Source organism: Nicotiana attenuata, chromosome 11 (genome assembly GCF_001879085.1).
Source record: "Nicotiana attenuata strain UT chromosome 11, NIATTr2, whole genome shotgun sequence".
In the NCBI taxonomy this organism is placed as follows: Eukaryota; Viridiplantae; Streptophyta; class Magnoliopsida; order Solanales; family Solanaceae; genus Nicotiana; species Nicotiana attenuata.
The window spans coordinates 12,159,305-12,170,228 of record NC_031999.1 but is presented as its reverse complement, the minus strand read 5'-3'; the positions used below and the strand labels follow the sequence as shown (position 1 = coordinate 12,170,228).

The following is a 10,924-nucleotide window of genomic DNA, read 5'->3' as shown; positions in this document are numbered from 1 at the left end:
TTTCAGGATTGTTAAATACTGACCAAGATTGGCCGGTTATTTGAAAAAATAAAATGGACAAACCTAATATGATTATACTCTAACGAGAAATCATACCAATCATTAGTGCAATGAAATTAATGTTAATGCCACGACTTAGCCAATTATTAAGAAATGCACACCTATTTTAACGTTATGTGGTCCACTAATGTTCAGAATTAACTTCTGAAGATTCATGATGCACTAATGATGTCAATAAGAAATTTATCATTCATGTTTTGGTAAAACATTAGGAAGATAGCATATATAACCTGTGGTTGCTTCTCTTGAGGTACGTATGTGTTAGCCCCGTGACAAAGTTACTCGGCAGGTTGGGTTGTGACAAGGATTTTTATGATGGCTTTGGCACACAACCTGAAAAATGGGACAATATCATGACGGACAGCTCGACATGACGGACTATGCGGGGTTGACAAATGCACCTTGAACGGAAGCAAGGCGCATTTCACTTGGACGTGTGGGTTGGCATAACAATGGCAAGGCAAATCCATGTCAAAGTAGGGATAAAAGACATTGCAAGACAAGGCAAGGTAATACGGGACAAGCAATGACAATTGATGCAGACAGATTTGATCAAGTTGAGGGCAACTTGACATAAGCGGGCAGCTGTGGCAATGAGCGTGTGCGGCTAAGTCAATGGGCAGCAAGCTGTGACCATAACATTGGTGCGGAGCAGTGTCAAAGGGCAAGGTTGGGCGCAATGCCAGCCTTGGGCACGCAGTAGCTGGACAAAACAGGCACATGCAGTGCACAAGTAGCAGTTGCAAAACGTATACAAGGCACATGGGAGGCAGTTGGTGGTTACAAACCACATCTAAAACATGGCTGATCATGGGCTAAACGTGCGGGCATGTTTTTGTATTTGTCTTAACATGTTTGCCCATCAGTTGGGGCTTGTCAACTGATTGTTTAAATTCTGCCCTATAAATATATGCATAAGCTATCCTAAAGAAGGCAGAAAAACTTAGTCTTGTGGCAAGTGTTAGCCAATTTCGTCTAAGTGTATTCCTAAGGGTAGGAAATCATTTTCGGGGTAGGCAACTAGGGTGTTCTTTGTTCTTGGCCATAAGGTTGGCTTATTGTGTTCTTGTATTCACATTTTAATACAAGTTGGGGAGAAATTCCTGTAATTTTCGTGTGTGCCTTTTACTACATTTGCTGCCTAAATTTGTTTAAGTTTCGAACGTCCTAAAAACAAATCTAAGTGTTGGAAAGGCTGAAGTCAAGGCTGGGCTTGACTGCCACACGGTGGTGAACCTCGGGCAGAATTTGAGTGGCATAAATCATCCCTGTGACAGTATGTAGCTACAAAAGCCTCCTTGTTAGCTGTACTGCATCAAAACTACGTACCTATTATGACAGGCCAGATATATTGATTGGATTCCAGTTACTAATATATATGTGTACATATGTAACAAAATGTCAAAAATATGTATATATTGTGTATGTTTATGTAAAGAAAAAGCTAACTTAATAATTGGGATCTGTTTATTGTGGCCAATCTGGTAACAAAATGTCAAAAAAGGTAACATGGACGTCACCTTCATTTCTTTAATGATGGAAAGCATGCTCGCCCTGTGGCCACAACCAAACAGTTAGCTTTCCGACTCTTGTTTTTCTCTTTTCTTTTTGCAGTCTGAAATTTTTAATACCTGCAGGTTCGTAATAGATATGACCTTAAAAAATGGACTAATCACATCCATAGGCCATAGCCCATAAGTTTAGGTTAATTTCTGTGATTGGTCAGCACAAAAAGTTTCCAAGCCTGTAAAATAACTAGAGATGACTCATGCGTAGTGAACTTGATTCTTTTGTTCTCTGTTTTGCCTCTGGCTTGAAATTTTTAGTTTTGCCTTTGTATCTAATTGAAAGATGATGAATGGTATCAAATTTCTCCTTCTTGTCTTCAGCATGTTCCTTATTGGACATAGTATTAAGACACTTGAATTTACCATTGCTTCAAGTGGCCATGGTAGGAGAAAAGTTGCAGTAGCTGCAGCAGCACAAGCACCTGCTCCATCAAAGGGACAGAACCAATTAGTTTTTGCTGATCAAAGACTTGCTGTTGTGTACCCCATCATCCAGAAATTCAAGAATATCATCACTTCTGACCCTTTAGGTGTCACAAAATCTTGGGTTGGTCCAAACATATGCAATTATACTGGTTTCTACTGTGAAACTCCCCCAGACAACAGATCTGCAATTGCTGTTGCTTCCATTGATTTCAATGGTTTCCAACTAAGCGCCCCGAATCTCGACGGATTCCTTGATCAGCTCCCTGACATAGCACTCTTTCATGCCAATTCCAACAACTTTAGTGGTACTCTTTCTGGAAATATTGCCAATCTTCCATATCTGTATGAACTTGACATCAGTAACAACCAATTTTCTGGACCATTTCCACCAGCCATATTGGGCATGAATAGCCTGTCTTTCTTGGACATAAGATTCAACTCTTTCACTGGATCAGTGCCACCTCAGTTATTCACAAAGGACCAGCTTGATGCACTCTTCATCAACAACAACAATTTCATGCAGAAATTTCCTGATAACATAGGCAGCAGCAGCAGCCATGTTCTTTATCTTACCTTAGCCAACAACAGATTCTTCGGTCCAATCCCGCGTAGTATTTCCAAAATCCTTGAGAGTTTGAGTGAAATTTTGCTACTTAACAACTTGTTAAGTGGATGTCTTCCATATGAACTTGGACTCTTGAATGAAGCAGTTGTCTTTGATGCCGGAAATAATAGGCTTACAGGTCCACTTCCATTCTCATTAGGGTGCTTGGAGAATATGGAGGTCTTGAACTTTGCAGGAAATCAGTTGTATGGGATGGTACCAGAGGTGATCTGTTCACTGGGGAACTTGGCCAATTTGTCATTGTCTAATAACTTTTTTATAGGAGTCGGGCCGATTTGCCTAAGTTTGATCAAGGAAGGAGTAGTTGATGTGAGGAAAAACTGCATTCCTGGATTGCCATCTCAAAGATCCACTGCTGAATGTGTAGCATTTTTTGCTCAGCCAAGGTACTGTCCCTACAATATGGAGACATATTCTTACATTCCCTGTTTCCTTCCCAGCTTCAAATCTTCTCATGATCATAAACATCCATGATCACAATCTCGGGTTGGAGCCTGGAAATCAATAACTTCTTGGTAAGAAGCCTTTATCCCTTGAGCCTACTCGGCGCAAATCTGGATTATTCGGGCCAGTACTGAGCTTCGGATACCAGATGGTTCAACTGAGAAAAATCATAAACTTCGTCTTTTTATTCGTAAACTTGTAATTATATTGAGCAAGTATGTATGTGTACGTTCACCAGTAATAATGCAATGATATCTCTGAAGTTTTTCTATAACTTCTATTATGTATCTCAAACTATGATCCGCATTACAGCAAGTCATTCTATGTCTGATTAATGTGGCTGCTACTTTTTACCTTATTTGAAAACAAGTTTATTTATCTTTGGTATCAACGTAAATGTATTTCTAGTAGAGGCGGATATATGACATGTTTTATAGGTTCAATTAAACAGCTATGTTTTCAGCTCGAACTATATATACATGTGAAGAAAAAAATTAAAATACATGCATATATATAATAGGATTATATTAATTCTGGACCAACTAATTCTAAATCCTGGATTATCCTATGCATTTAGCACCCCCAGCGTGTTGGCTGTATATACATAGAATACTAATCGAATCCTATTTGACTCTAAAAATTTTATGAAAGATGACCTTGCAAGCAGTACACTAGATGACTAGCTATGTGCTAAAAATAGTAAATGTTGACCTCCTAAAGATTCATATACTTCCTCCGTTCCAATTTATGTGAATCTGTTTGACTGGGTACGGAATTTAAGAAGAAATGAAGATTTTTAGAATTTGTGGTCCTAGACAAGTCAAAAAGGGGTCAAGAATATTTGTGTGCTTATAAAAACTTTTCATTAAGGGTAGAAATTAAAGTTTAAACTAAATTGTTTCCAAATTTAGAAATGGGTCATTCTTTTAGAAACAGACTAAAAAGGAAATAGGTTCACATAAAATCGAATAGAGGGAGTAGCATAAATCCAACCACAGTTTCAGGTGCACGAATCACGGGTTCAATATGACCCAATATTTCAAAATCAAACCTGTAAATAGGTGTGTTGGTATGAAGAAATACATTTTCCAGAAAATGTTTGGTTGGCTTAAATGTTTTAGAAACATTTTCCTCATGAACTCGGAAAATAACTTCCCCATCAAAAGGAAAGAAAATATTTTCATTCATACCAAACAAACCTTATGTGTGTGAAGAACAAGTATTGATAGAATATACATTTCAGAACCTACTCTTTCAACTCAAAATCACTGCTAGGGGCGAAGATATGTTGGCCCAAGGGTGGGTAACTGATCACCCCCAACTATGCCTTATAAAAAGGATAATGCGGTCGCTGCAAATATAATCCGGTTTACAAGTCCGGAGTCGAATCCCCCAGAGAACTAAGGTTTAGCTACAGCTGTTCACTATCACCAAGAAGACAAGCTTGAACAATTCCTAACCTATAGATATTAAGATTCTTGTGTTTAATTACTTAACTAACAAATTAAAATAGTAAATTAACAACTAACAATACTGAGGGTTAGAGAAAAGATTAAGGAGGTCTAGAGTTATGATTTTCCCAATTTTCGGAATCCTTCCCGCTATGTCTTCTATAATTTCGCCTAAGTATTCTCTACCGATCATGAGCACTCTTATTACCGTAAATCTCTCCCGAGTAATTACGATAATTTACTAGACGCACTCTCCCGAGCTACGCTAGCTGGCTTTTAATACAGTTCACTTCAGATCGCACCCAAGGCTTCGTTATCCCTAATCCCACCTTTAAACCCTCGGTTATTGATCCCTCGTATACTCTGGGAGTGGTGTTGTTCAACAATTACCTAAATATGCACTCTCTTCCGAGTTATACATACTAAATAGGCAAAGCTAATTGAGAGCTCTTCAACCAACCACAATATAAACGTAGTTGAACAAATAGAGAAAAACTATGGCTCAATTATATAAAAACATAACAAGAATTTATCCTACAAAAGGTTCTATCAAAACTCTAGATAACAAATTAGCTATTCATAATAGTAAGTAAAACTACAATACTAAATGTCATAACCAACAATGAAAAATAGGAAGAGGAAGGAAAAACTCGTAGAAGAATTCTCCGCCTTGCTCCCAATGTGTTCTTGCCTCCTTAGGTCGAATCTATGTCCAAAATATGTCCCCCCTAAGCGTGGTGTGTGTTCCTCCACGTGAATTCTCCTCCAAAATATGTTCGATCCACTCAAAGTGGCGTCCTCCTGTGTATATATACCAAGTAGGGTTAGGTCCAAACAATTATACCTTCTCCAATGTGAAAAAGGACACTTTTGTCAGACGCGCGACTTCGCGCGGTCTTCGCGCACCTTTCTGCCTCAATCTTTTTAGCGCGCGAACTATGCGCGACTTCGCGCGCCTGCTCGTTTTTCACCCTGTTCCGTTCCTAATTTGGAAAAGCGTAAAACATGAAAGTTGTAGCCCTTTGAATTAGCTTTCCAACCATGTATTGTGGAGCCCAAATGGAGTTCCGAGCAAAAAGTTATGTGCATTTTACTAGATAGTGCGCAATATGCCTACTCGAGTCTTCGTTTTGTTGTTTTATCATCCGTTGATCCCCGAATACGATCCCGGCTTAATTTCTTGATCTTTTACTCAGAATTCAAAGCTCCAAATTACTTGAATTCATTCCATAACATCTATATAGCTCGGAATCACTCCTACAAGGCATAAAACACACAATTAGTGCAAAACACTAGCGATTAAAGCGCAAACTCAATTAAAGTGCAGTAAATTCGAGTGTAATAAGCGACTAAAATATGCAATTATAGCCTATCATCAACACCCCACACTTAAACCATTGCTCGTCCTCGAGTAATCAAACTACACTTTTTTATAGACACGACCTTTTTAAACAATTCTCCTAACTCATCACACCAAGAGTATTTAAAATAGACTAAGCACAAAAGCGTAACATCTTCACCTCAAAATTTGACTCACAAGTACCACACGTTATTCACAACTCACCCACTTACTCTAATATAGAGCTCACTGACATTACCTTTCCTTCATGAATCAAGTGCCCTCACACAACACAAGAGAATAGTTCCACACAATAAAATTTAATTACACTTAGGAACTCAAGATAGAAAGAATTCACTCACTCTCAGAAATAACATTCATATGCCACAAAAGATGCACCATAAGCTTGCCCGTAGTGTACTACTCCACTAATCGAGCTCATTCAATCTTGGATCAATTAGAACTTTATTTGGTTGTAATGCAGGCTACGGGACGGGTAGGATACATTTAGATATAAGAGTGACTACACCTCCCTAAGCACTTTAATACATATACTTTAACATTCAAACCCCATACTTATGTCAAACCAAACTCCACCTTCACATCAATGTAAATTACCCCATTCTTTTTTAAGCACACTTACGTCAAGAGCCACCACTTATCAAGGAATTTTTTTTCACAAGAATCCAACTATTTTTTTTTCCAATTCAAGTAGCTCTTACTTTTTCAAAACAGTGCACCTTTCTCCTTATTTCATTAGTTCCACTCAAAAGCCAAACCAACCACCCCACACTTTAACTTTTACATAGTTCATAATAATTCAAGTGCTCATGAGAGGTTACAATGGTTCAAATAGATGGTTAATTCGAACAAATGGATAAGGCTTGTAATGTGGTTGCCAAAGAAACAAGATTACAGGCTTAAAGGGGTTAACTACGATACATAAAATTAGGCGGGTAAAATATACATATCTGGCTCAACAAAGAAATGCCTATATCACTTCCTAGACTGAATAAAACTACTATTTCGCTTTACAAACACACGGGGCAAGTTCTAGGCATCAAATGCAATGCACAGAATATCACAAAACCTTACACACACATGGCACATAACTCACTCAGAATTGGATTCATCAAGACACCCTAGTTAGAGCAGTTAAGCAAATTTAAGATCATACAATTTAAGGTACTTATACAAGAGTCAAAAACTGAGCCTAAGCGTCACACCCAAAGTACTCACTATTCTCAAAGGCATAACAAAGTCAAGAGATATTGCTTCATTTCAAAACAAAACACAATGGCTCCTATTCCCAAAAAAAAACTAACTACACCCGGTTCAAATAAAACCCTTGGAAAAGAACCGTGGTTTAAAGAAAAACCAAGGGGTAATTGCTACACTACCTAACAAAACAAAAAATCTTTTTGGTATTTTCTTTAGACTTACTTCCCTCAAGAAAACTGTCTAGAAGATCCGTCATTAGGAAAAGTCCAATCTTTTAAACAAAAAACAAACACAACTAAAGTAGCATGAAAAACCACCCAGACAATCTCCTCACCCCACACTTAAAATTGTGCATTGTCCCCAATGCACACCCATACATACAAGAGGGTAAAAGAAACTCCCTGGTAGGCCAAAGGCCGAAGCACTAGCAGTTCATGGGGTACTCAGACTTCTCCCAAGCTTTGTCCTTCGTGTGGGTACCTCACACTTAGTTCCAACCATTTGATTTGCTGATGCATCCTTCCAATACCTTTGCTTTCCATGCTCCTAGAAAATAAAAAAATTGACACTACAAAAATAATATAATAAAAAAATAATATAAAAAAATAAAAGAAAGCAATAAAGCTGGGTTGCCTCCTAACGAGCGCTTGATTTAACGTCGCGGCACGACGTGAATCACTTTCTGCCTCCACTTTGAACTTATGAATGGGACCCCAAGTTTTGATTCTGCTCTATGATCATGCTCCTGGGGTGGTGGAATGAATCTGGCTGGCCCAATAAAATAATGTAGTATTCTGCACTTCTTGGCCTTTAGATGAGGTGTGTAATCCCGATTTTCTGGCAAGAAGAATTCCAGAATGTAAGCACTTTGTTCCTCATTCCTTGACTCCTCAAATGGCTCGGCCGACTCTATTTTCATATCATATCTAAACACAATGTGGAAAAATGCTTGGAGTGAGGATCAATGCGCTCAACTACATGAACATTGGGACTGTCTACATTCTCAACACTAATGACAATAGAGTCAACTACATATGTATCCTCAATATCCTTGGTTGACTCTAGTATCTCTTCTACAACATCGACATCCTCAAAATCTAGTGCGATTGATTGTTGGTGTTCTACTCTAGCCTCCTCCTCTAGCTCATCAGTTTCTGTATCTAATTCACGCTCTTCTTGGATACTATTCACAATATTGGCTTGTTGAGCATTAAAAACTTTAACCAGTTGACTCATGTGAACTTTCAAGTTGTGAATAGTTTCCTCCTGCCTTTCTATCCGCAGTAGTAATTTACTCTGTTGTTCCAAAAAATGCACTTTAACATATCTTCGAGCTTCTTTAGGTCAGCTTCCCTAGGTTCTTTGTTCCTATTAACTTCACCAGAAAAAGAAGAACCATCAAAGTGAGGGGTTGGGGGAAAGTAAGAAATATAAGCACAACCGTGAAAGTGACCATCTTGACCACCACACATATCATACACCTTCCACACATAAGATTGAGTTGGTGCACAAAACTCGCTCTCAGGAATATTTTGATAATTTTGCCCTGGGTGGTTTCCTTCACAATATGCATAAGGAGGATCAAAAGTAGAATTACCAACAACAAATTTCTCATAATTCCATGATGTCATGTTTCTCAAATAAACAAATAAAACTAAAATAAAAAAAATAAAAAAATCAAATAATAAAATAAAAATTCAAACTTGAAACCAAGCAATATGTACACCTACAACTGCACCGTTAGTTCCCCGGCAACGGCGCCAAAATTTGATCAAACCAACTATGCCTTATAAAAAGGACAATGCGGTCGCTGTAAATATAATCCGGTTTACAAGTCCCGAGTCGAATCCCACAGAGAACTAAGGTTTAGCTACAGCTGTTCACTATCACCAATAAGACAAGCTTGAACAATTCCTAACCTATAGATATTAAGATTCTTGTGTTTAATTACTTAACTAACAAATTAAAATAGTAAACTAACAACTAACGATACTGAGGGTTAGAGAAAAGATTAAGGAGGTCTAGAGTTATGATTTCCCCAATTTTCGGAATCCTTCCCGCTATGTCTTCTATAATTTCGCCTAAGTATTCTCTACCGATCATGAGCACTCTTATTACCGTAAATCTCTCCCGAGTAATTACGACAATTTACTAGATGCACTCTCCCGAGCTACGCTAGCTGGCTTTTAATACAGTTCACTTCAGATCGCACTAAGGCTTCGTTATCCCTAATCCCACCTTTAAACCCTCGGTTATTGATCCCTCATATACTCTGGGAGTGGTGTTGTTCAACAATTACCTAAATATGCTCTCTCTCCCGAGTTATGCATACTAAATAGGCACAGCTAATTGAGAGCTCTTCAACTAACCACAATATAAACGTAGTTGAACAAATAGAGAAAGGCTATGGCTCAATTATATAAAAACATAACAAGAATTTATCCTACAAAAGGTCCTATCAAAACTCTAGATAACAAATTAGCTATTCATAATAGTATGTAAAACTACAATACTAAAAGTCATAACCAACAATGAAAAATAGGAAGAGGAAGGCTATGGCTCAATTATACTAGAGCTCTTCAACTAACCACAATATAAACGTAGTTGAACAAATAGAGAAAGGCTATGGCTCAATTATATAAAAACATAACAAGAATTTATCCTACAAAAGGTCCTATCAAAACTCTAGATAACAAATTAGCTATTCATAATAGTATGTAAAACTACAATACTAAAAGTCATAACCAACAATGAAAAATAGGAAGAGGAAGGAAAAACTCGTAAAAGAATTCTCCGCCTTGCTCCCACTGTGTTCTTGCCTCCTTAGGTCGAATCTATGTCCAAAATATGTCCCCCCTAAGCGTGATGTGTGTTCCTACACGTGAATTCTCCTCCAAAATATGTTCGATCCACTCAAAGTGGCGTCCTCCCGTGTATATATACCAAGTAGGGTTAGGCCCAAACAATTATACCTTCTCCAATGTGAAAAAGGACACTTTTCTCGGGTCAGACGCGCGACTACGCGCGGTCTTCGCGCACCTTTCTGCCTCAATCTTTTTAGCGCGCGAACTATGCGCGACTTCGCGCGTCTGCTCGTTTTTCACCCTGTTCCGTTCCGAATTTGGAATAACGTAAAACATGAAAGTTGTAGCCCTTTGAATTATCTTTCCAACCATAAATTGTGGAGCCCAAATGGAGTTTCGAGCAAAATGTTATGTGCATTTTACTAGACAGTGCGCAATATGCCTACGCAAGTCTTCGTTTTGTTGTTTTATCATCTGTTGATCCCCGAATACGATCCCGGCTTAATTCCTTGAGCTTTTACTCAGACTTCAAAGCTCCAAATCATTTGAATTCATTCCATAACATCTATATAGCTCGGAATCACTCCTTCAAGGCATAAAACACACAATTAGTGCAAAATACTAGCGATTAAAGCGCAAACTCAATTAAAGTGTAGTAAATTCGAGTGTAATAAGCGACTAAAATATGCAATTATAGCCTATCATCAGTAACTGAACACCCTTTGCCGAAGATTATACTACGTATAAGGTAAAATATCGAGTACTTGTTATTGATTAAAAAATAGAGTTTGAACACCCTTGCATAGCTCAGTGGCAAACGGTGTTCTTTTTGAATTTCCTGACTTCTCTACTAGTCACTACGTCTACATTCTAGATCCGCACAATTGGTTATGAGCAATAGTAAAGCATGTCCAATGTTTCAGCTCTAGCCATAATATTCTATCGCTAAAGTTAGAAATGTTAAAGGTTGTTTTTCCATCGGCTTC

At 38.1% G+C, this 10,924-nt stretch overlaps 1 protein-coding gene across 1 annotated transcript; it reads left to right on the top strand.

The window, feature by feature from the left end:
- LOC109234135 (uncharacterized protein At4g06744-like) lies at positions 1,603-3,410 on the top strand. Its single transcript, XM_019399999.1, has one exon. It carries the CDS (start codon positions 1,912-1,914, stop codon positions 3,151-3,153), a length of 1,242 nt encoding a protein of 413 aa, XP_019255544.1. The 5' UTR covers positions 1,603-1,911; the 3' UTR covers positions 3,154-3,410.

Excerpts from the sequence above, each read along its gene's own strand:
- LOC109234135 (XM_019399999.1), top strand. The coding sequence starts at position 1,912 with ATGATGAATGGTATCAAATTTCTCCTTCTTGTCTTCAGCATGTTCCTT.